Source organism: Carettochelys insculpta, chromosome 2 (assembly GCF_033958435.1).
Source record: "Carettochelys insculpta isolate YL-2023 chromosome 2, ASM3395843v1, whole genome shotgun sequence".
NCBI lineage: Eukaryota > Metazoa > Chordata > Testudines > Carettochelyidae > Carettochelys > Carettochelys insculpta.
Window position 1 is genome coordinate 128675103 of NC_134138.1, and position 26965 is coordinate 128702067.

The 26965-nt window shown below is 42.0% G+C and overlaps 1 protein-coding gene across 4 annotated transcripts in view; it reads left to right on the forward strand.

The window, feature by feature from the left end:
* ECI2 (enoyl-CoA delta isomerase 2) overlaps positions 1–26965 on the forward strand; it is a 60152-nt gene that overhangs the window by 15297 nt on the left and 17890 nt on the right. For all 4 annotated transcript variants that reach the window (XM_074987731.1, XM_074987732.1, XM_074987734.1 and 1 more), the window contains exons 2-5: positions 9225–9387; positions 14295–14393; positions 21417–21602; positions 22872–22941. In XM_074987731.1, coding sequence (XP_074843832.1) covers positions 9225–9387; positions 14295–14393; positions 21417–21602; positions 22872–22941 — 518 coding nt within the window. The remainder of the gene's footprint in view (positions 1–9224; positions 9388–14294; positions 14394–21416; positions 21603–22871; positions 22942–26965) is intronic.

Consider the following 26965-nt stretch of genomic DNA (forward strand, 5'->3'; position numbering starts at 1 on the left):
GTCCCCCCCATTACATTAGTGATCAAGCCATTTTCAATACCAATTCAGGGATCTTGTTATCATGAAAACCACTTTCATCAATGGTTCAGATTTCTAATAAAAAGTATGGGAAGAGTATCAAATTCAAATACTGTACATAACTTGCACAAACCTCTAGCCAGTTATTAAGTTACCAGATGGCATCAAAAGAACACACTCTCACTGATTGATCCATGATTCTGAAGAAAGGACTCTTCTAACTGTCGGTTTTCTTCCAAATCTTTTTATGGGAGTCACAATACTATATTATTGCACTAATTTTCATGCTTATGTTTTCCTGAAAATGGTTTTAAGTTACCTAAATTCAGAAACTCTGCAATTTGCCTAAGTGCATCTTATAAAAGAAATAACAGAACATCCTTTTGTATGTTAATCATTAATATTCTCACTCCTTTTTTTCAGTTCTTTGAATATTATAAGAGAAGGCTTTCCTAGGGATACAAAGTGATGAAGGGAATAATTACAGTTTCCTTTGTAACATCTGTGATTAAAGAATATTAACAAGTGCACATTATGTAGAAAAATGCCATTTTGACTAATTCTGCACTTGAGTTCACTGTTGATTTATTTGTTTTCTTTTTATTTGAAAGCTATCAAATGTAGCTCATCAGTTCACCCTTAACAATGGTGAAGGAGCACTTTGAACTGTCAAGAGACACATCATTATATTGTGTATCTTGTATTCTAAGACAGCATAATAGTGTGAAATGTTAAGGGCCCAAGTGTATGGTAGGGTAAATTGAAATTGGAATAAATATCTAACTTTAGGAGCCTGCATAGTTTTTATCTGCAAACTCCTACAGAAGCTATGAAGTACCTTATCCTCACTAGGATTTTACCGCCAGTACATGCAGATTAGTTACAGTAAGTTAGAGACACCTTTTTTTATATAGTGAAGGGGACAAGGCTTTTGTTTTATGTGATGCTTGTCACTGAAAAACTGTCAGCCTCTTAGCTATGGTCCTATGCAACACCACTGGCGCGGGGGGAAAGGGGTAACAAAACTATCATTGGTTAGTGAAGTTTAACGGAGCAGGGTTAGCTCCGGTTGATGTCTCTGTTCTAGTCACCTTCTGGTTAAGGGAATATAATTTTATGGGTCTTTCATGCCAATTGAAACCTAAAATGCATTAGAGATGCATAATAGCAGAAAGGAATTTTAAGAGGCAGGGAGAAAAGTGGTGATTTTAGAAGAGAGGGGAGAGTTGGTGAAGTAGGTACGACAATGCAGTTTTGGTTTGGAGAAGCTCTAGCACAGAAAGAGATTGCACCAGCTATAATCACTATACATTTCCTAGTACAGGACCACAAAGTCACAAGATGGCTGTAAACCAACAGATCAGCGTGAGAAACACTACTTTTTGACATAATGGGTCTTCTCCTGAAATCTTTTTAAGAGGGCATTGTGACTGACAGCTATGTGTGTTAGACTTGCATAGCTCTCTGATGGGGAGAGCAAACCAAAAAAGATTTAAAAAGAGTGTGTGGGATCCCATGTCTTACCACACCTGTAGAAAGCATCAAATCTGAAGACTGAATGTGGAAGGAGATAACCCAAGTCAGTTGGTGGCTGACTGGGAAGAAGAGCAGATTCTCAGATCTCAGTTGTAATGAGGAAAGACAGGGTGGAACCAGGAAGCTGAGTGAGGGTACATCTACACTTGGGTAAAGATTGACCTGCTGATGGTCAATCTTCTGGGGTTTGATTTAATGGGGATGTGCTGAATTGAACTGTCATGGCTCTGCCATTGACCCCAGAACTCCTGGAAGTCACAAGGTATAAGGAAAGTCAATGGGAGATTTTCTCCAGTTGACCTCCCGCTACAGCGAAAACTGATTTTAGATATGTTGACTCAGCTGTGTAATTCTTGTAGCTGAATTTGCTTATCTAAAATTGTTTCTTTACCTCCCTCGTGTGTAGACCTGGCCTAAGACTGCAGCCTTCCGAAGCCTCTCTGAGAAGCTCGGTCTGAAGCAGGAAGTTCAGAGCAGTGTTGGCTGGAAAAACAGACTAAATAAATTGGCTGTATCCAGCCATGAACTGGAACAGTCAGTTCTCCTTGTTTTTATTGTATTTGTTCTGTAACTTAGATACGCTGAAAACAGAAGAGCTTTGATGTGACTAGTCCTGACAGCACCAGACCATGTGGGAGGCAGCTGCTGTGTATTGCTACTGAAGTCCTGAACTGAAAGCGAGTATGAGAGAAGTGCTTCCACAAGTGTGTGTTGTAGAGGCCAGCCCTACTACAGGCTGAAAAAGGCACTCCTTTCCACTTGAGACTATACTAAGAGGATTGTCTGGCAGGCGGGCTATTATTCTAATAGGATTATCTGCAATGAGGTTATGCACCATGATATCCAGCTGTGAATTTACTCTCTTAGAACAAAACCAGAGAGAGGTAAATGAGGGGAAGAACTAGTGTCTAATTGGCTAATCCCTTGAGCTTTTGTGGTGAAGCCCTTTCACTTTAGACCCTGCTGTTATGTCCACTCAATATTGGCTCTCCAGTAAATATTGTAATAGGCCTCCTCTCCCCTCACCTCCAACCCCCCACTGAGGGGGCCCATGGACATGGTGTTAGAGTAGCTGGGAGAACAAAAAATTGTAAGTGGTTTTTATCTGGAAAGTGCTGTTTGTTGTTGCAAGGACCATATAATTATATATAAATGTCTATTGCGAAGCAAAATATACTTCATAGCTATGATGAATGTATTGTGTGTACAAAATTCTGCAGGTAGATAGTAAAAGTCTTAAGCAAAACTGTTCATTCAGCTTGCTAGGAAAATTATGAACAAGTCATTAACTGTGCCTTAGTACACAATCATTTGACACTATTCACAAGAGTGGCTATCAACCTTTTAATCACTTCAAAAATGCCTTTGTTAGATATTCATTTGATTACTTATCAGTCCTTAGAAAAGTTAAATTGAAATAAGTTTCTCAGATTGAATCTGCATCTCTGTGTAAAACTTCCTAATTTTCTTTTTCCTATGGAAATAGTTTTACTTTAAATACTGATTCTAGCTCTGAGCTTCCCCACTTTTCTGAATTGATTGCTGCATAAGAGCAGCCACCAGCACTTCTCAGTTCCTTACCTCAAGGTCTGGCTGTTCTACAGGTTGAACCTCTCTAGTCTAGGCACCCTTGGGACCTGACTGGTGCCAACTGAGAGAATTTGTTGAACCACAGGAGGTCAGTATTGTCTAGCAGCATTACCATTAGTTCCCCTGCTTAGGGAGCTCTTAGAAGACAGTTAACGGGTAGATTAGATTAGCCCAGAATGCTGAGAGCCGGGACTGGTGGCTGTAAACAAACTTTATGGGATTGCCGTTCATACCAACAAGTGGACACCTGGCTAATTAAAATCATGCTGGATTATGGATGTTGCTGAATGAGAGAGTGCGGGACAAAAGGGATTCAGCCTGTACAGAGTTTATAGCATATTCTCTAATGGCCTGAGCAGACAGGAGAAAGCTTTCCTGTTGATTTAATTAATCCATCCCAATGAGTGATGGTAGTTATGTCAGTGGGAGAGCTTCTCTTGGCAACATAGTGCTGTCCACACTGACACTTAAATCTGTGTAATTTATGTCAGTTTCAGGGATGGTTTTTTCACATCCCAAGTGACCATAAATTATACCAACATAAGTGCTAGTGTAGACATACCCTTAGTCTTTTGGTCTCTTCTGAGCAAATAAATTGATGCTAAGGTGGTAGGAGCATGATGCCCCTCCACCAGTCTTTTTGGCGTCTCCCCGACCTCAAAATAATTCATGGAAGAATAGGAAGGAGGAATTAACAATTTTAAAAAAATCCTCAACAGCAGTAGCACTAGCAAGCATTTTTTCTCTGGGGCAGGAAGTGGGCCATATTAACAGCTTCTGTGATGCTTTATGTTCATGTGTAAGGTTCTGTATTTACATCAAAGTTGCTAGTATTGAGCTCCCATGCAGATAATGGTTTTTGGAAATTGCCAGCAGTTTCTCAGTGAAATAGTTAAGTGTGCTGTGGCAGGCCTTTGAACATCCTCTGGATTGAGTCATCACCCTTATAACTTCCTAAAAGCTACAACTCTGGCTGGCACCCTGGAATATTGGCATTTTATGATGCATTGTCACACAGAGTACAAGCACAAAAGGAAAAGACTGAAAAAGTAGTTATATTATGAAGAGTAGTTTCTCCACTTACACAACAATGCCAGGTGTTAAGAGATGGAGGGTGGGGGGGCTCAAAGCAATTAACATATAAATAAATGACTAGTGCACCTTGTCTCATTCAGCTTGTCAACCTAAAAGGAGATGCACTTTGTAACATGCTGTATCGGAAATAAACTTTTTATGTAGCTACCAAAACTAAAATCCCATGGAACATGATTTGTCTTCAGGATTTTGGATTATGTAAGGAAAAGACATTCACTCTTAGAAGGAACGCGTATATATTTGATGGCCTTAACTTGGTATAAGGGCAACTTTTTTAATCAAGTGTGAGATATTTCATTGAAAAGAGAACCTATTATTGGGAAACAAAATTCTCCAGTAAAAAAAGACTTGTGGAATAGAATATTTAATACACTTCTTTAAAATGAGTCTCCTGCTATCAGGAGGAATGGTGAAATCAAGCTTGTTTATACACTTCATTTGCATAGCAGTTAAGAATTGTGTCTTGTATACAGTACTCTTGTTAATATACCCCAGAATCACATTAGGATTTTTTTTTTGGGCACTTGCATGACTCTGACATCTTATATTCTGTTTATGGTCTTTTATAATCTCCAGATCCTTTTCTGGAATGTTATCACTTAAACCGTCACTACCTGTTTTGTAGTTGTGCATTTGAGTTTTTTTTTTTTTTTTCCCTTTCCTATGTGAAGTACTTTTAATTGGTCTTTATTCAATTTCATCTTGTTAAATTCAGACACCATTCTCCAATTTGTCAAGGTCATTTTGAATTTTAAACATGTCCTCCAAAGACCTTGCAACCCCTCCCAATTTGATGTCCTCTGCGTATTTTGCTGTCGTGCTCAATACTGTGTTATGCAAGTCATTCATGAAAATATTGACAAGGACTGGACCCAGGACGGACTCCTTTGGAACCACACTAGATTATACCCAATTTGACACACACTGTTTTTGCGCATGGTGTTTCAGTCAGCTTGTGCACTCATATTCTAGTTATTTCATGTAGACCATGTTTAATGTTTCTGAGCAAATGACCAGCCTGCTTAAAAAGAGGGAGTTAACATTTCAATGTTATTAATGTTTTAGTTTTTAAAAGTCTAAAATTATTTACACCAATGTTAAATTACTTTTTCCAACATAAGTAGAAACTAATTTAAAACAGCCTTCCAAAGAGGCAGGAGGGGCTGTCCATGCTGCTAGTGCAATAAGTGGCTTCGGTCATCTTCTAAATGGACGGATGTTGCTAGCTTTAGAGCTGATGTGAGCCCAATTGGAGGCTTTATGCTCCAATTCTTTCCCAGATAAGAGGCTTAGAGAGAGGTCAGACTGGGTAGGTTGCTGGGTTATAAAAGAGCGAGTGCGTTGAAGGACTTGAGTCTGAGGCTGTGTCTACACTACAAGAGAATCAAATTTATTATTGATTTTGTAACTCTGGAATTTATAAATTCAATTTTGACTATCGTCACCTCCCCATGTGCTCCTCACAAATTAGACTTATTGCTGCTACACTTAATTGGCAAACATCAACTGTTGCAATAGTGCATTGTGAGAACTTATCCCACAGTTTCCTCATCCCCGTAGCATTCTGGGTATGCTGTCAGGTCTTTGTATTTTCCACTTTCCCTCCTGTGTTAAGCAAATGTCCATTTTTTCCATTTGGAAAGAAGGAAAAGTGGGGCATCAACAAAGATGACAAAGTTAACAGAAATCTTTCTTTGGTAACTGAATTATCAAGGAATTCATAAAAATCAGCAAATGTGTCTCTTCTCAATGGGCTATGCACTCACTGTCCCCCCACTCCCGTGATTGCACCTGATCCCTGAAAAGCTTGAAGAAAGACATGATAGTAAAGTTTTTGAAAAAACAGAGTTGGTGATGGAAGGGTATTTGGCTTTCCAGTGCACTATGTGGCTTCTGTACACGGTCTGTGTTCTCAGCTGGCCATCACGTTCCCCCTCCCGGGAATGCATCCATTCCCTGAAAATAACACCAAGACAGACAGTATTCTCAACTGGCCCTCCACCTACTCTTCCGTGTGTGAAGGGGTGCAAAGTTAGAAGAAAGAGGTAGAAAAGGCTAGGAAAAAATTTGTCTTTGCTATTCGCTACGTAGACATTGCCAATATGGTGGATGGCAGTGAAATGTTATATGCTGAACGTAAAATGGAAAGATGAGTCTCAACTGGCCATCCACCATTTGCTTTTTGGGGGTCAAAGCATGAAGAAAGATAGGAAATGTTAAGAAAAAGATTTTATAACTGAAATATGAAAGATTCTGTAAAAAGCAGCAGTGTTTTTAATGGACAGCAAGCCCCTGAAAATATTTTCAGTGTTGGGGGGGGGGGGGGGGGGCTGTGGTCTGTGGTTGCAGAGCTGGTTGAAATTTTCCACTGCCCCTGAAAATCTTAGCTGCTGGGGGAGACACCCCCCACCCGAGTGGCAGCAAGCCCCACGGGTCCATTGCTGGAGGCGTGGGGGTGTTTCTTTGGGGGACCAGTTGAAGTAGTCTTCCTGAATGTTAGCCGCTGGGGGAGACTTCCCCCTGGTGGCTGCAAGCACCCTAAACTTTTTCCCACCCTTGCAGCCCTAACCATATATAAGCCAGGACATGGCTCTTCCAGGCAGCATGGGCAGCACTGAATGGCAGGCACATCCTTTTATTGGATTGGGGGCTACCCACGTGATGTGGTTGAGTACAAGAAAGACCCCAACTGCATGGCGCTTGTGGGAGGGAGCCGGGGGGTGCGCACATAAATGTAAACTGCTGAGGAGAAGCTTCTTGGCCTCTTATGCAAGCATGGTTCCCCACAACAGCCTGGCTGCCATGCGGTGTGGTGGGTCAGTAGCTGGCACTAGCTCGCACAGAAAAAAATACCATGTGTAGAGACAGAACCATGAACTCCCTGCTGGGGCTATTTGTAATGAGTAGATACACTTACTGTGCTAGTATCAAAGAAAGACAGACATTTCTCAGGCTCTCATACAAATGTAACCTCACAGGCTTCCTGATACCGATATGAAAGTCAGTCTTCTTGCTACCTAATTCCTGTATACCTGGAGAGCAGCAGCCAGAGTGGAGCACTTGAGGGCCTTGTTGGTAACATACGGGACACCTCTGGAGGCTAATAAATTAGATTTTGAGACATGGCACTTCCACACTGGCCTTTAATTGAACTTTTGAATTCAAGCTTGATGCTACACCCATCAGCTACCAACGGTATTGTGATATTGATATTAGTGCTCCCTAAAGTGAGCTAATGGTATTTACAGTGAAGACAGTCAGGTGGTAATAGCGAGCTGACTGCCTTAAATTCAAATTTATCTTGTAATGTAGATGCAGCCTGCAACAAGGCACTGTAGTAGAAATGGTTGTTAGGAGGAATATTAAAGGTTCTGGTGTTGGTGGCCAAGGACAGTGATATTTCATGTAGAGAAAACACAGCTGGCCAAATGCGAATTGTATTTTGCAATAGTGCCAGTGAAAGATTACAGCTTTGTTTACGCTGGGAAGTTCAGCTCTTAGGCTGTGTGTATGCTGCAGGTTTTTTTCCTGACATTGCTTATTTCAATGTTCTAATGTCTAAATAGGCAATGTCAGAAAATCACATTCACACAGCCACAGCATTGCAAAAAGAGCCTTCACGTGAGGTAGTAATAGCTGTACTTTGTTCACACACGTTCCTTTTTAACCTTGAAAGGTGGTGGGAGTGGGCAAAAATAATCTGCAGAGCTGGAGTAATTATTTCAAGGGAATTATTTCTTATCTCGAATTATCCTGGTTGGCTGTGTGAAAGCTGGGGGGCGGGGGTTGTCTGTGTGTCTGTGTCTGTGTGTGGTTTTTATTAAAGGGCATTTTCCGGTGTAGACAAGCCCCTTGACTTTTCTACTTCTCTGCCTCATCCCACTTTGTTTCAACTGACTGGGCAGCCTCCATGTTAACTTACATGCTTATTCAGTTGTGTTGAGCTGTTGAGTCCATTGCTGCGACCCATACCTCCTCTGCATGAAAAAACTGTATTTGGAGGGAAATAACTACCATCAGGGGAAGCACATAGACTAAAAACTTTAAACAAGTTTGCTGTATATGCTATTGTGGTACTAAAAGCTAGGCAGGGAGATTAGAGATGAGCTTTCTTTCTGTCCCCCTTAGAGCTGACACTTACTCCATTGTGAACAGGGTTGAATTTTGCCCTTGATTTCTACAGACCAAATTCTGATATTTTGATTGATTTTTTTTTTTTTTTTTTTTTTTTTTTTTTTTTTTTGAGTAGTATCTTGCTGACTTCAGAGGGGTTACTTGAGAAGTAATATAGTTACTAGGGTGAAAAAAGGTACACAAGATCTGGCCTGATGTTTCTGATTAGGTTCATTATTACGTCTGTATTTATGCTTCAGATATTTTTATAACTAAAATTTTTCTCTCCATTTTGCCTCTTTTAAAAAATACATAGTATTTTACTAAATCTGACTAAAATACAGTAGCATGCACATATTGGGAGTTGACTGTGGCCATTGTAACAGGGCTGGCTACCTCCTAACCCTGCCTATCAGTGAATAAAATAGTCCCCCTCCTGGCATCCTATTCATAAAAGTTCTCTACTGGCCCTCTCCTGAAGTTCATTCATGCTCTCCTTTCTTTTTTTTCCTAGAGTTAGGTCCTAATTCTAAGTCTGTTTGACTTAACCTGGATCCTTGTTTTAAACCTGATCCTTGTTTTATAGCTCACTTGGTATTTCTTTTCTGGCACTATCCTGACGGACTCCCGTCTCTGCCCCTCTTGTTATTGTACTGGAATGGGTTAGATGCTAGTTGTTCAGAGGTTACTTATTTTACAAGTTTTATCAAACTTCTACAGTGACCTTTTGTAACTTTGTATCTATTTACTTGGGAGAGGTTTAAACGTTTGTCACCCTGCAAATATTTTTTTCAAAAAGCAAACGTTAAACCTCCCTTATTGTTAAAACTGACTACACAGCCAGCTGTAAGCAGATATTTTCCTTATAACAGGACAGTGCATGCTATCTGTTCTCCTGTAATTCAGCTGCACACAAGTAGAGCTGCCATGCGCATCAGTCAGGAAGATTTTGAAAAGGCTAAAGATCAGCTGAAGCTTTTGAAGGAGGACCCTGGTAATGAAGTAAAATTGAAGCTCTATGCATTGTTTAAACAGGTAGGTCAGATAATACTCTTGTAAATTTTTGCTAAAGTCTGAAAAGTGACTGTAAATCTTAAAAGGCATTATAAGGTTCTACATTTTGGTGTGAGCAATTTCACCACCTTTCAAAAATAGCTTTTAATTTTTCAAAAAATGAGTGACAGCTCTGCAAACTGTCTCAGTTCTAAGAGTCAAGCTGAGTTCTTCTCATCTCATGAATAATCACTGCTAACTCGTTTGTGAGCCATATTATGCTCTTGGTAACACCTGCACCATTCCATTACCTTCAGTGTGCTGTGAGGTGTGCTGGATTTGGACTGTAAGTGTGCGTGGAATTGTTGATGCAGAAGAACAAAAAGAATTCAATTCACTCCTTTTTAGTAGGATTGGCTGTGCAACGTGTGCAGGTCTTGCATTCTTACAGAATTTATTTCTAAGGTAGAAAATTACTCAAAAGTATCCATTCATGACTGCAAGCCCTCTATAGTGGGGTGAGTGGTGTTAACATAAAGTGGGTCTGGAAGAAATACAGACTGTGGGCCAGATGTGGTCCACCAAGCTGCTGGATCTGGCCCATGAATGCAGCAGGGAGCCTCAGGCAGGCTTTCTGCCTGCTTTGCATGCCGCTCAGAAAAGCAGCTGTGGGGCCCTTTTGTTTTTCAATAGCTATGAGCTGCAGTGGCGAAGGCTTCACAGTCCCATTGGCTGGCTTCAGAGCAATGGATGCTTCCTGCTTGAAGCACCCCTTCTCTTCGGCTCATAGCTATTCACAGAAGCACATGTCCCCTGCCAGAGCTGAGCAGGCATAGAGCCTTCCTGTGAAATCAGCTTGGCTGCTGGCTGGGAGCTGCCCAGGTAAGTGTCCCAGCCAGAGCCTGCCTCTGGCACCCCAGGCCCTCCACCTCCACCCCTACATAGCCCTAATTCTCTGCACCTACTCCTCCTCCACCCAAAATCCACATAACTCAAACCTTCTGCCCTTCCTTCAGCATCTATAGCCCCTTTCAGGCCCTTCACCCCAATCTCTGCCCCAGGTCACAGTCCAAACCACCACACACCATCCTGTACCCAACCTCCATCACAGATCCCACACCTCTTCCATTAGGATCATGGAAGAGTGCGGCTCTTGACCACTTTCCAAATTTATGGATCAGGATTCCCTGTAAACTGTGTGCTTGGATGGCCACCAGGGACAGATTTAAATGCCACCCAGTTGATGTAGCAAAGCACCCACAGCTAGCACCAAGTATTTCTACACATGCCTCAGTGCACTTAACAAAATTTATTCCTCAAAATAATGGGGAAAATAGCAGAAACATTGTTATGGACACCTAAAAGTTTGAAATAGAGATGCAGAATCTGACCCCTTTGGAAATTCATTCTGTCACTTAGGAACCCTTGCCATAGAAGTCTTAGGGTATGTCTATACTTGGGAATAAAGTCGAATTTGTTAAAGTCAACTTTTTAACACTTGCTTTTATGAAGTTGAGGATGAGTGCCCTGACCACCTCAGAAATTGGATTTAGTGTGTCCCTACATGGCTGTTTTGAATCAGACTATGGTAGCAGTGCATTGTGGGCACCTATCCCACAGTTCCTGCAGCCCCATTGCATTTTGGGATTTTGTGCTGGTGTTTTCTGGGGAAAAAAGTTGCCTCAAGTGATTGAGTTTCTGATGTTGTCATCCCTGAATACATTTTCCTCACCTCCCCTTTTGGCTGCAAAAAAACCCCAGCATTTTCATATGATTTTCATCTTGACTGCCAGACTCCAATACAGACACCAAAAAGGAATCCTCATACACTTCAAAGTTTGATGCAGTGTTTTGTGCTCAGTTTCTGCACTGTGATGTAATATATTCTGAACACTGATGCCCCTGCAGAATGAGCTTATTGTTTCCACCAGCATTTACAGACCTGAATCTCTGGAGAAAAGAACCACAGTTTCCGGTAGCACTGAAGTAACTATACAGCATGGAGCAGAGGTTCTGGAGCCACAAAACCAGCACAGACAGGTGCAATCACATCATTTTGCAGTCATGGGGCAATCAGAAGCATCTGCAAAACGTCTGCATGTATAAGGCAGCTTTCAAGGAACTTCAGGAACTGCTCTCCGTTGCCTTGAAGAGCAGTGATACCAGAATGAGACCTGCTTTGAAAGTTGAGAAGTGTGTGGCAATTGCTCTGTGGAAGTTTGCAATGCCAGCTACTGGTCAGTTGGCAATCAATTTGAGGTGGGCAAATCCACGGTGGGGACAGTTGTCATACAAATAGCCAAGGTGATCAATTTGTTTCTCATGTGGAAGACAGTGATTCTGGGGAATGTGCAGGAGATAGTAGGATGGGTGCATGATGTGAATCTTTAGGAATTCTGGCCTTTTTGTAAGGCTCCAGAGTGGCACTTTCTTCCCGGACTGACCAGAAGATCACTGTTGAGGGCATGGAAATCCCCATAGCGATTTTGGGTGACCCTGCTTACCCCTTGTTCCCTTGGCTCATGCATCCCTATACAGGCACCCTGAACTCCAATAAGCTCTTTAACTACAGGCTGAACAGGTGCAGAATGGTGGTGGAATGTGCCTTTGGCTGTTTAAAAAGGTAGGTTTAGGTGCCTTCTGACACGCTTGTACCTCAGTGAAGAAAACAATATCTTTGTCATTGGGGCCTGCTGTGTTCTTCATAACAGTTGCAAGGTGAGGGGGGAAATTTTCATGTTTGCATGGGTGGCTGAGGCAGAGATCCTGGCAGGAAATTAGCAGCAGCCAACCCTAAAAGAAAACAGGAAAGCCCAGAAAGATGCACTAAAAGTCAGGTATGCCTGGAAAACCATGTTTATGAGTGAGTGTGAAGAGTGTTAACTGGTATCCTCTTCCGCTCCACCATGCTGTTTCCTTGCCTTTCAGGAAACTCCCCATCCACTGTCTTTTTTTTTTTTTTTTTTTTTTTTTTTGTCATTTTCTGATTAAAAACAAACTTAGAAATATTAATGTCCTTATCAATAGCTACATTTCTACCTTTACTCAGAACAGTGACCATAGTGACAGAAATCATGTGTCTCTGTCCCTATGGAAGACCATATTGCAACTGCAGTGTCACTCTGGTTACTCTTAAGACTGAAGAATGCATGATTCAGATCTTCTATGGCAGAGGTTTACCCTGAACACTATGGTAAGCTATCCTTGGTTCACAGGTGGGGTGGGGGGGGTGGAACTTCCTTAAAGTAACACTGGGGCAGATGTAGGGGTAGTGTGGCATGTTGGAGGGACACCAGCCCATGGGAGAACGGGAGACTGCATCACAGCATTCTTAAAGCACGCCATCTTGGGAGGCAATTGTGTGCTGTAATGGACCCTGCTGTTGTCCACCCTTTCCTCATCAGCATACTCCCCATGACCACAGGAATCGATGCAAATTTTGGGGGAAGAGGTGGCATCTGTCCCTAGAATAGCATGAAGCTCATTGTAGTATCAGCATTTCTGGGGAGATGCCCCAGACCAACTGTCTGTCTTACATTTCTGGTAGCTTTGCTTCAGCTCCTTGATGTTCACGTGGCACTGCTGAGTGTCCCTGCTGTACTCTTTTTTTGATCATGCCTTGCAAAATTTTTGCATTCATATCAGCGTTGTTTTTGCTGGATTTAATCTGAATGAAAATAACTTCTTTGCCCCACACCAAAATGAGGTCCAAGGTCTCCTGTTGGCTCTGTGCAGGGGCCCTTTTTGCAATCCTGGGAACTCATGGTTACAAGGTGTGCTGCAGAGATGTGATCTGTGCATCTGCTTGCCACGCTGGCCAGAGAGGAAGGGAAAGGTAACCAAAATTCCCAGGCTGATGACCACCGCTTCCTGCCACCTACTTCTGGCTTACCTGGACAGCAGCTGGGGAGGAGCGATGACCAGAAAGGACACCTTGAGGAGCATTGTGGGACAGTTTAAAAGCTAATAAAATCTCTTATTCTAATAACACTGCCATCTCCACTTGTACAGTTTGACTTTGCAAATTCTACTTCTTGAGTTACTTCACAGGGAATTCAGCATTATGGAACTCAGCCTTAGAGTCCCTTAGAATCAGCCTTAGACCCTTAAATTTGACTTGATCTCCTAGGGTAGACCAGGCCCGTCTGAAAACTGGCTGAACAGGATTCAGCTATAAATATAGCATGTGCTCAGTACAGCATTTGATGCAGTGTGAGAAAAGCTACTAAACTCTGGGCTTCTGTGGTTACAACACTTACGAGTTTTGACCTGCAGGCGGAAGTATTCACATACCATGATCAGAAAAATGGAATGCCTTTTCTGGGATCTGAAACTTTGTCTAAGGGGTCTTTTAAAGATAACTGAAAATGGTGTGTGGACTGCAGGTTGAAAGCCAGTGGTATAAAGTGTATTGGAAGATTCATCTCTGGGAGTTAGTTTAGGACATATCTTATATTGAAGGAACTATGCTCTTCTACTAAAGCATAAGAGAACACATTTTTTTAAAGATAGATCACATGCTCTTGTCATGAACAGCTAACGTAAGTTGGTAAACTTACTTTTCTGGGTCTACATATTTCTCTCCCTTTATATGTTATGTGCTTTTCTTAAAGATTGAGCTCATACAGTGATATTTCTGTAAGATGTATACATAAATACAACTTTTGAAAACATGGGTTTTTAAATTAATTAAAATGAGTGGTGTCCGTACTGTATTGAGATTGGGTTCATGAGGGCTTAAGTGATTATCTTAAAAAATTAAAAGATAATATAGACATAGTGATTTCATGGTACACTTTTTCTTTGGAGTACGCTTGTTTGTTTTCAGAGCTTCTGTGCCACGATCATGTCGTGATTGATTGCATTTGTGTTCTTTGCCCCCAGCCAACTGGTTGAAAAATTTGAACTGACTTGAGATTTTACATGAGTTTATTCCACCCTTTATACAGGCTACTGAGGGTCCCTGCAGTTCTCCGAAGCCTGGCATGCTTGACTTTGTCAAGAAGGCCAAATGGGACGCATGGAATTCACTTGGCAGTTTGTCTAAGGTGAATGTAGCACTTCTTTCAATTAAGCACTTCATTCACAAAACAGATACAGTTTGAATCTCCTCTAGTCTGTCACTTTCTTATTCGGCAACATCCATAATCTGGCATGATTTTAGTTTGTCAGCAAGCTGCTTGTTGTGGGTGTGGCGAAGTTACCAATGGTCCCATAAAATTTGTGTAGAGTCCCCAGTCCTGGCTCTGTGTTCTTTGCTGCTTTTTAGCCGTAATTTACCCCTAAATATCTTCTAAGAACCCAGTAAGCTGTGGAAGTGTTGGTAATGCCACTAGACAATACTGACCTCCCATAGTCTGGCAAATTCTTTCATTCGGCACACGTCAGGTCCCAAGGCTGCTGGACTAGAGAGATTCAATCTGTATTTGATATTCGTTAGTGAAGGGCTAGTGTGTAATCATAGCCTGTGTTAGTTAAAGTCTGTATCTGATAACAGAATATTCTGCACTATGTCAAACTTCTAAAATATTTGTTTTGTAAACTTGATTTAAAATGTTACCAAGAGTTGATGGCAGGTTAGTTTACAAAAGATTTAGGTGTAATACATCAGTATTGGTTGGTTGGTTTGTTTAAAGTGTCATTATCATTGTCATAGCTTAGCATTTAGGAAAAAGATGAGAGAGGCTTTATAGCCCTTTTTGTTGCCATATGGCTAGTCCCGAGTGTGTGTGTGAGTGAGAGACAACAAGGGTGTCTGTCTCCCTCTGCATCTTATTTGCTGAATATGTATGTATGTATGTATGAAAAAAATAGAAAGGAGCTCTTCTTGTCTTCCAGGAAAACTAGGGGAAAAACCTTTAATTCTATAGGGTAGTCTACCAGCTGAGCAAGGAAGGAAAATGACTTCTTCCAAACAGTAGTGTTACCCAGCACTTCTAGCTAACGTATGTGGCTAAATTGGAAATTGTCACAGGGAAGCTAAAGATGAGGATCCTTAGACCCATGTCTAATTTGATTTTTAGCTTATAAACAACACTACCTCAGCAACAAACTCATGCCTAGGTTGTGACTTCACCAGTGGAATTAAAGTAGTTTCTATCTCCTTCTATCGAAGAAGAAATTTTCCACCATGAATGCGCACTTCATGGATGTTGGTAGCTTGTCAGATGAAATAGGTGACATGTCATCAGCTATAGAAGATTATGAAAAGTGACTGTAAAAACAGTCTTGTGGAGATATATTTTTGTCTCAGTGGATTCCATACCAATGAGTGGTGTTGGTTTACAAGTAAAAATGTGGTTCTTTTAATGGGAAGCTTTGCAAACTTGAGCCCAGACCCCAAGGATGAGTTTGTAAAACTGATAGGAAAACTACATATATATTTTTAAAACACGCTTTTTTTTTTTTAATATGGAACCAAGAGAATAAAAATGGGTACACTGCTATGCCATTTTGAGTCACTTTTTCAGAATCAAATGATACTGTCGAGCTTTTAAATATCTTCTCCCTGAATCATGTCAGTTGGACTTCCCTGAAACAACTTTTGCCAGCACTAATGGACAGGCTGCTGGATTAGAAATAACGTCTCTTCACTTTGCCAATATCACATAACTCAACATTGTCAGAGGAGTAATGATTTCTTTCCTTTGCATCAGTTATGTTGTGGCAGCTCTTGTAATTGCTATTTCGAATGTTTTGATTCTCAGGTTGCGAACTGTTGATCATTTTTCACTGATGCACTGCTTTCAAAAGGACTTGCACTTAATTAGTGATGTGTATATAGACTGCATTACTTCAAAACAGTAATCCTATACAGTGATGTTCCTAGTAATGTAATGCCCAGTGCCTTATTTTTTGTGGTTTTTTTTGTTTTTTGTTTTTTGTTTTTTTTTAAAAAAAAAAAAGGGGCCGGTACTCATCCAGCTCCCACGCCCCCTCATTCCCCCAGCCAGTCCCATGAGTGGGGCTGCTGAGGTGCTAATAATCGATATCATCAACTACTGGCGCAAAGAAAGCACTAGTAATGTCTCTGTGCATTGTCTGAGTGGGTTAGCTGCATCAGTACACTCCAGGTTGAGCTGTCAGATGCAAACTATAGTTAGGTGTTTGCATTATGGTGCCATAGGCCTGATTACCTTCTTTGTAACCACATTACTATACACTCATCCCTCGTTTAAATGAGTGCTTTACTTACAAGTACTCACTAAAACAAGGGACACATACCTACCTTTTGCTCATTAGATGAGTGAACTCCCTCCCGCTAGTACAAGCCTTTCCCCACCCCCCAACCCACTGCAGCCTGAACCCCCTGCCAGCCCCACAGACCCAACCTGCCGCAGCCCTGAACCCCCCGCCAGCTCCACAGACCCAATCCACAGCAGCCTGAACCCCTGCCCTGCAGCGCCAACCTGCCACAGCCTGAAACCCCACCAGCCCCACTGACCCAACGCGCTATGGCCTTAACCCCAACCACCTGCCCATGGACCCATTCTGCAGCAGCTTTAATCCCCCCACCCACCCCATGGACCTAACCTTCAACAGCCTGTACACCCCCCACACACCTGCCTTATGGACCCAACCCACCACAGCCTTAACACCCCACCTGCCCGCATGGACCCAACCCACCACCAGGTTTTAACCCTCCTTCCCGCTCATGGCCGCAAACTGCCCCCAGCCTTTAATCCTCTCCAACCCCTCCCAAACCCAAAGTGCACTTACCTTTCAAAAGCAGTGCCACCTGCTGCCACTCCTCTGAATTATGAGCACTTGGAACAAATCAAAGACTTTCCCACATATTTTAGTGGGAATTTAGTGTCCCTCTTAAGAGTTTTTGCCTACTATACAGTTGAGAACCAATTGTGCTCCTATAGCGAGGGATAAGTGTATTTAACAAACTTAGTTCCTGATTGTGAACCTGACCTGCTCAGTGACAGAAATTCTCCTAAATTTTTTATATTTACTTGAAAATTTTCAGGCCTTAAATTACAACTTTTATGTCACTTGCCACCATTCAAGTCCAACAAATGTAGCAAACAGTGTTGTGACTATTGGAGTCATTCTTCTCCCTGGGGCACAGCTGTAGACTGCACTGAGAGGGTCTGATAGGAGGGAATCCTCTGAAGTTCTGAATGGGATTTTGGTGCTAGTTTCACAACTCCATGTTACAAGATGTGCATTGTGCTGTGTCCCTGATGGACTATGTTAATGTGCTCTGGATACTTTCTTAGATGGTGGCTGCTGATCCCAGTTTCTCAGCCTCCTAATGACAATTCTGCTTGTACCTCTGGTGGAAGGAATATCCTGAGAGGAAGCAGGCATGATTTCTTTTTTGCCCCAGCATACTCCAGCTGCTTTTGTTGATAAAAACGGCTTACGTGGGTGATGACAAAGATCAGTATGTGGCGGAAAAACCCTAACCCTAAACTACTGACAGTAAAAATTGTGTACTGTGAATATGTCACATGGACATATCTAGCACACATGGCTGTCATAATGTGAAAATTTACATGGTGTAGAAAAAGCATATTGAAACAGCAAAAACACCAGCTAGCAGCATGCAGATAAAGCAGTTCTTCACTTCAACATCGCTGAGAGTCTGATCTGTCCTGAAGTGTGGTTCATGGGCTTCACTGCCGAGCATGACTTTCCAGCTGTAATGAGCAATAATAGTGTTTCAAAGCTGCTGAAGGCTGTTTTTCCTGATTTGGAAATCACTGGGAAATACACATGTATGGGCACAAAGATGACAGCCATTATCAAAGAGATGGCAAATGACAGTGTGGATTGTCTAGCAGAAAGCATGCATTGTTTAGTCTAGACAATTACAGCCACAGTGGTACAGGAGAGAGCCCACTGTTCCTGATCATCATTCGACATTGTAATGATGATCACTTTACGCTGGCTATCTCGATGCTATCAGCCACTAAAGACTTCACCACCAGAGACAATATTTTCAGCAAATTCAAATTCAAATATGGATGCTGTTTGATGTGACCATGCTTCTGTCATGAGGAGCATGCAGAAAGATGTTTCAAAGCTTATTAAAGAGCAACATCTGTCTGGTAAGCTGCCCACATCACAGCTGAAAGAAGTGCAGTATACTTACTCATGGTGAGCTCCTAATTGACATCGTCTGTTGTTTCAGCAGCAGCACCAAATGTTCCCAGCAATTAATCGAGCACAAGAAGCTGTGCAATGTGTAAGTCTGTAAAATATTGAAACATATGGGCACGTACTGGCTGTTGCTTGGCCTATATCTGACCCAGCTCAACCAGCAGTAGAACCATTGAGTGTGGTGTTCTGGGTTGAAGCAGCAGCTTTGGGAGGAATTAATTGATGTGGCTCCAAGCCTAAACCAGCAGCTTTCAGACCATATTGCTCTCTTTTACAGAAGCATAAAACCAAACCAGATGCTGGTAAGATGCATGCTAAGATGACAAGACCAGCAAAACAAAACCATATGTGACAATCTAACGCATATCAAGATGGGCTATGCAGAACACACATCACAGCAGCAGCACCACTATCGTTAAGGTTGCATCACAACTTCTGTTTAAAGGTCAACATTTTAAACTAATGTGCATAGTTGGATTTCCTTGACATTTAGTATTTATCAGGACAGTACTTGGATAAGGTTAGTGATCCAATATTAGGGTCATTTAAACTGAGTTGCAGACCAAGAAGCTTCCTTCCTTAACTAGCCATTTTTCAGAGTTTTTATTTGGTTTTTTTGTGCAGAGCTAGAAATCAAACTACTGATGTTATATGGATTTAAAAAAGTCTTAGTCTGTCAAGTATTACCCAAGGTAGGGAATAGTACCACTAACTCTTGGCAGTTTCCAAACTGAGCTATATTTCATAAAAATGGCAAAATTTCCTTTTTCCCCCCACAGATTTTGTGCTTTAAAGCTCAACTCTTAAGTGTTCTGAAATCCAAACACTTATTCACATTGCCCTGAAATTTAACATGGGAAGAGAGTCTTTAGTGGTCAGACTAAGAGGTTCCCAAGCTACAAAAAAAGTTTCCTTCTACTGCCTTAAAATGTTAAATTGACTGCTTCTCTCCACTCCAGTTAGGCTGATGCAAGGCAGCTTGACTATAAGTTTCTCCACTAAAATTTTGCTTCTGCCAACATACCTTGCTCAGTATACCGACTCAACTGCACCTTCATGAGAGATGTAAAGTCATTGTCAATGTAGTTTAGGCTGATGCAGTATCAGTGTAGATGCTGGACTGCATATGTTCACTTGCTAGCTTTCAGGAGTCACTCTACAATGCCCCAAGAAGACAATTCAATTGGTGAAGCACTTTTGGCAACAATGGACACCTCTGATATGAGCAAAGCGTAGACTTGTGCAAAGGATGCAATTACTGCAATAGCTGTTTGCCGACATAAATTAGATCAACCTAATTTTGTAGTGTAGGTGTGTCCTGAGTGATATTTAAAGACTAGATGAATTGCAGATCTCATTAAGACAGATGGCTGTGAACCTATTACAGTTAACCTAACTGAGGACAGGTATGTGACTAACACAAATGGATTTTGACTGAGTGTCTGGAGGGTGAGTGTGAATGGTTTGTAAGAAGAGGTGAAGAGCTTGTATACTGTAAAACTTACGTAGTTGGAAAAGTGGAAGTGGCTGGCTGTCTCTACAGAGTTTTGTCAACAAAACTGGGTTTTTTTCGACAAAACTCAGGGAGCATCTACAGACAAAAGGCGTTTTGTTGACAGTCTCGACAAAACAGATCACTTTCCCTGACAGTGGTGCCCCTCTCTGCATGGAGGAATAACACTTCTGTCGACAGAAGTGCAGTGTAGATGCTCTGGGGCCCTTTTGTCGACGGACAGGGCTTCCAGCTCACTGGGCAGCCCTGTTGACTGAATGACTAACCAGAAGCTCTTCAGAGAGAGGTCCGGGCAGTCTGGCTGCTCTCTGTTGACAGAAGGCGGCATAATGATGCATGTGGATTGCTCTTTCAATCTGCTTTTATGTGTAGATGCAATCTGTTGATGGAAGTTTTGTTGGTAGATCTCTTCCAACAGTGACTTCTGTGACAGATTGCTGTAATGTAGACATAGCCTATATGTTAGTGTAATGAACTGGGGCATTGCTGAACTTGGGCAAAGTTTTTAAGGTTGTGTTGTGAAAACTGAATTCTGCATTCCCTGACTTTCAGACTTTGAATTTTGCTCAGCTCCGTATTCTGAAAGGGGAAGGCATACCACCAAGCAACCTTAAAACCATGTTGATGTGCCTTTCACCATTGATTAGACTTGAGACAAGATTTCAAGAAAGTAGCCTGTCTTTGCTCACAGTTAATGCTTGTAAAATTTGCTCCTACAGTTGATTTACCTGATTGCAGCCATGAGAGAGACAGAGATGCAAGTACTAAGTTTTGTGACAGCAATTCATTTAGAGGCTTCAAAATGAAGGCTTAAAACTTTTCAGTTTAATTTACCCTGCCAAAATGGTAGGGTGGGCTTTTAAATTCTTATATATATAACTGTTCTGGATAATTATCCAAATTCAGTGGTGGTGTTTTTGTAGCTTTGTGGGATCAAATGAATAAATTTGATGTAAAGAATGCAAGTCTTTTGGGTGCTAACACCATGATTGGCAATTGGAGGGGAAAACAAAAAGCCTAACCTCAGGTATGGGGATATAAAGATGATATAAGCCAGTGTAAATCATGTATGCAAAATTAGAATTGAACTAAAATCTTTTTGGAACTCAAAAGCTGGTCTAAATTTTCCTTCCCTCAATTTTTTTTTCTTGTGCATCTAGCATATTGTGCCTTAAGGATTCTCAAGACTGGTATTTTCTCCTTCAAATTGGTGGTGATGAACACCTTAAACTTCACAACTGCTCCTAATCAGACACAAAACATACAAAGTTTTTCATTCAGTAATGTCCGTATCTGTATTTTGGTCACCTTGATGGACATGACTTCCATTTCAAAAGATTTTTTTCTAGTTTTGCTTTGCATTGACAAGACATTTCTATTTTTAGTTTATCATTTGAGCTAAGCAGCATTTTTAAATAATAATTTTGGGTTTTCCTCATCACAGGACAATGCCAGACAGAAATATGTTGACCTTGTGTCCAGTCTGGTCTCTTCTGAGTCTACTAGCCAGGTAAAAAAGAATGCTCCTGAGAACAAACATGGATATGAAACTCTACAGGTTACCACCACAGATAACATCACTAAGATAGTGTTTAATCGCCCTGGCAAGAAAAATGCTATCACCACACAGGTAAAGAGGTTGACTTTAGGGGTTAAATATTATCTTACATCAGGTTAAAAGCCTGTTTCATTGACATGTTGTAGAGAAGTTTCATAAATCTTTGGAGAGCCTTTCAAAATTGTGGTCCGATCCTAGGAGATGTTGAATTCACCTACTACCATGGAAGCCCATGGGAATGGGAGTCAAAATCCTCAGCACCAGGCAGTTGAGACCCACAATTAATTATAATGATGCATGTAGACGTGAAATAAGATGGAAGAATGTACTTTGTTAAAGCACCTTCATAGCCTACAGCAGCAGTAGCTGCTGCTCTTTCTCTTGGTATTTGTTTCCTCAGCAGAATGCTTTGGTTGTGAGATCTCTAAAGCAAAGAGCAGATTTGTGTTTTCCCTCCAGTTCTGCTGTGTTCTCTATTTCCCTGCTCTTTCAATTCATTTATGTAATTCTTCTGCTGCTATTCAGGTTCTCATTTGTTTTCCGTTTCAATCATTCCTTTAGCTTTGAGTAGATGGACAAAAACTAACCACTTTGCTAGCGATGAGCAGCTTTTTAAGGTTCTGTTTTTTTCAAAAGCTCTTGGTGTTGACCTAAATTCTACCCTAATTTGAGCCTGTAAACTGCAGACAGACTTTACTGTGGTTAGTTTTAAAGATTGTGATGTATGTTCAAATCTACTGATGGAAAAACATTAATATAAGAATTAAGGTATCATTATTATTAACTTAAACATATACAAGACCTCTCTGTAGCCTTATCTAAACCAAGGAATTTGTAAAATTCCCTAAACGGGTTTTAGCAAAGGTGTGTGTGTGTGTGTGTGTGTCTATATAGCAGAACTGCTTCTGCAACTACTTCTAGGAACACAGAATGCTCAAGAAAATCACACTCCAGGAGCTGTAAAGCAGCCAGATCAAGGACCAGAATCTGATCTTTTGTTCACAGTATTTTAAACATTTTTAAATTCACACACACACATGTAATTTTCAGGCTTCAAAATAAAATTTATCCAATCAATATGCACTTTTCAAGGGCCTTAATCTGGCCTCCAGACTTGCTCCTGAACCTTTTCTCTTATTGCCCCCTGTGGATATAACTATTAGACCTGCACTGTTTAACTGCTGCAGGCACATGTGCTCAGTGTACATATCCTGAAGGCCCAATTTTAGAGGAAGTCTTTGGAAAATCTGTTCCTTCCAAGTTCTGGATTTTTCAATGTGGGTTTTCTTTTGTGGCATCACATTTTTTTCCTCATTCCTTTTTAATTCTTCTTTTACATAGATGTATAGAGAAATTATTCAAGCACTTGAAGAAGCTGCCACGGATGACTCGGTTATAACTGTAATAACAGGTATCACATTTCATGGGCTTCTCAACCAGATTTATTTTACTACTTTGAAGAGGTGAATTTTACCTTATGCCTACATATGTTAAAACATCAGTGGTATACTGGCACCAGCAGCAGCACAAATATAAGAGTGGCAGTGGGGCACTAGTAAGTCTGTTGTGGACAGTGAGATTTGTATGTTTAAAAGACCAAAAGGCTGAAGTTTCTTTATACCTGTCTTCTCCCCACTTCATCCCCCCACCCCCAAACCTTTTGTGCCCTCCAGTTTGCACACGCTGGTCTAGGTAACATTAGCAGACTAAGGCAGAACTATGTGTAAACAAGGAAATAAATATAGGAACACTTCTGTGCTCTTTTTTTCCCCCCAAAGTGGCACAGCAGAATACTTTCAGGATAATGTTAAGGTCTTCAGAAGATTTGCACATCCTTCTGACTTTAAATATCTTTGAGATGATAAGGGTAAGTCTACAGCTGGGAATAAAGTTGAGTTATTAAAGTTCACTTTAAGACTAGATTTTATAAAGTCGAAGTTGAGTGTCCACACCTGCTCATAAAGTCAAATTAGTGTGTCCCCATTAAATTGCCTGTGGCAGCAGTATATTGTGGGCACCTATCCCACAGTTCCTGCAGACCAGCTACATTTTGGATTCTGTGCCAGTGTTTTGTGCAGGGGGAAAAGTCACTACGAGTGGTTCTGGGTGTCTGATGTAATCATCCCAGAGTGCATTTCATTCACTTCCTGCTTCTGTCTGGGCGGGGGGGAGACAGTCAAGGCAATTTTTGCACCATTTTTTCATGGCCTGCCTCTTGCCATTACAAGAATAACATGGGTACAGAGACGTTTCAATCTTTTGTGTAGTGTTTTATGACTTTCCATGCGATGCTGCAGTATCTTTTGAACATGATGAGTATGTTGGGGAAGGGGACATTTCCACATGTCAAGAGCAGGAGAGGAGAAATGCAGATTTGGTGGCAGCACTGGATGCATTGTATACTGTGGAGCACAGGTTTGGGTTCCACAAAACCAGCTCACACTGGTGGAACTGCATTGTTTTGCAGGAGTGGGATGATCACCAGTGGCTACAGAACTTTTGCATCCATAATTTGACTTTCATGGAACTTTGTGAATTGCCGTCTCCCACACTAAAGTGCTCTGATACCAGAATGAGACCTGCTTTGATGGCTCACAAGCATGAGACAGTTGCTCTGTGGAGGTTTGCAGTGCCAGACAGCTACCAGTCAGTGGGAAATCAATTGGGAACAGGCAAATCTACGGTGCGGGCTGTTGTCATCCTGGTAGTCACGGTGATGAATAAACTTCTCCTGCAAAAGACAGTGACTCTGTGGAATGTGCAGGACATAGTGGATGGATTTTCTGCCATGGTGTTCCATAACTGCAGTAGGGCCATAGATAGAAAGCACATCTCCGTCCTGGCACTGGACCTCCTGGCTTCAGTACATAAATGGCAAAGGGTACTTCTCTATGGTGTTGCAGGAATTGGTAGATTTCAGAGGTCATTTCACTGACATCAGCATGGCATGGTCGGGAACCATGCATATGTATAGGAATTCTGGTCTGTTTAAAAGACTCCAGAGTGTACTTTCTTCCCAGAACATAAAATCACCACTGGGGACATGGAAGTGCCCGTAATGGTTCTTGTTGACCCTGCTTACTCCTTGTACTCTTGGCTCATGAAGCCATATGCAGGAACCCCAGATCACGGTAAGGAGCTATTCAACTACAGGCTTGGCAGGTGCAGAATGGTGGTAGAACTTGCCTTCGACCATGTTAAAGCTAGGTTCAGGTGTCTTCTGACCCACTTAGACATTCCCCTTGTTGTAGGGGCTTGCTGTATTCTTAACATTTGTGAGGCGAAGGGGGAGAATTTCATGCCAGCGTGGAGGACAGAGGCGGATCTCCTCACTGGTAATTATGAGCAGCCAGACACGAGGGCAATCAGGAGAACACAGAGAGAGAGGTGCAACACAAATCAGGGATGCCTTGACAATCAGATTTATGAATGAACAGGCAGGGTACCAGAATCTGCTGCTGCTAAGCAGTGCTCTCGCACTCCCCCATGATGTGTGCTTGCCCTTTATGAAACTGCTGCCAACTGCGTGGCATCCCAGACCACCACATCCAACCCTGAAGCATGGATCCCAAAGCATGTTAACTAATAAATGCAACTTTATTTTCTGACCTACATTGTTTTTTATTCAGAGGGTGCTAATGCCCCAGAGGGAAGATCAAGGGAATAATAATCTTACATGTGGTGGAATGTGAGCCTTTTGCTGTGTGGTGATTCCGTGGGATTGGACTGCATGGATGTATGTGACTTTATCACTCTCATTCTGGCGCTCCGATGAGGGGAGGAGACTGAATCTGGGGAGAAAGGTTTGAAATGGTGCATGAATAGCGTGGGGGAATCTGAAGTTATTTTGTTCAGTTAATGAATGCATGAGCTCTATCTGCTTTGTTATTAGGGGCAGCAATGTACATGATTTCCAGCATTTTGTTCCTCCATTCTTGTATATGCTGTCTGTCCAGAGCTGCTTGCATGCGTTTGTTGCATGCCTCTTCCAAGTGCTCAGCCATGAGTTCCTGTCTTGTCTTTTTCCTCCTCTGTATCTGTGAAAGTCTCACTTGAATGGCAGAGGGGCCCACCATTCCTCACACTCCAACTTCCAAAGCCATTGCATGTGAAAGACAGTCACGTTGAAATCACAGAATCGTAGAACAATGGAGCTGGAAGAGACCTAAGAAGCCATCAAGTTCAGCCCCCTGCCCAAGGCAGGACCAAACCCCATCAGATCAGCCCAGCCAGGGCTTTGTCAAGCCGAGACTTACACGCCTCCAGGGATGGAGACTCCACTACTTCCCTAGGCAGACCATTCCAATGCTTCACCACTCTCCTAGTGAAAAAGTTTTTTCCTAATGTTTAACGTGGACCTTCCCAACCGCAACTTGAGACCATTGCGCCGTGGTCTGCCATCTGTGACCACTGTGAACATCCTCTCTCCAGCCTCTTCACGACCTCCTTTCCATATGTTGAAGGTTGTTATCAAATCCACCCTCAGTCTTCTCTTCTGCAGACTAAACAGACCCAATTCCCTCAAACTTTCTTCATAGGTCATATGCTCCAGCCCCCTAATTATTTTGGTCACCCTCCGCTGGACCCTCTGCAGTGTGTCCATATCCTTCCGATAAATGGGGGCCCAGAACTGGACACAGTACCCCAGATGCAGCCTCACCAAAGCCGAATAAAGAGGAATAATCACTTCTCTGGATCTACCGGCAATGCTCCTCTTGATGCAACCTAATATGCCATTAGCCTTCTTGGCTACAATGGCACACTGTTGACTCATGTCCAGCTTCTCATCCGCTACAACTCCCAGGTCCTTTTCTGCAGAACTACTACTAAGCCAGTCAGACCCCAACCTGTAACAATGCCTGGGATTCTTCTGGCCCACGTGCAGGACTCTGCACTTGTCCTTATTGAACCTCATCAGATTTCTTGCAGCCCGGTCTTCCAATTTGTCTGTCACTCTGGACCCTATCCCTACCCTCCAGTATATCTACCTCTTCCCCCCAGCTTAGTGTCATCCGCAAACTTGCTGAGGGTGCAATCCAACCCTCCTCCAGGTTATTGATAAATATGTTGAACAGAACAGGATCCAGAACCAAACCTTGGGGCACTCCACTGGAAACCGACCTCCATCCTGACATGGAGCCGTTTATCACTACCCACTGGGCCCGACCTTCTAGCCAGCTTTCTCTCCATCTTACCGTCCATGTGTCCAATCCACATTCCTTTAACTTGCTGACAAGAATATTGTGGGAGACTGTATCAAAAGCTTTGCTAAAGTCAAGATAAATCACATCAATTTTTTTTCGCTATCCACAGAGCCAGTTATCTCATCGTAGAAACTAATCAGATTGGTCAGGCGTGACTTGCCCTTCATGAATCCATGCTGACTTCCTGATCACTTCCCCCCTCCAAGTGCCTCAAAATGACTTCCTTGAGGA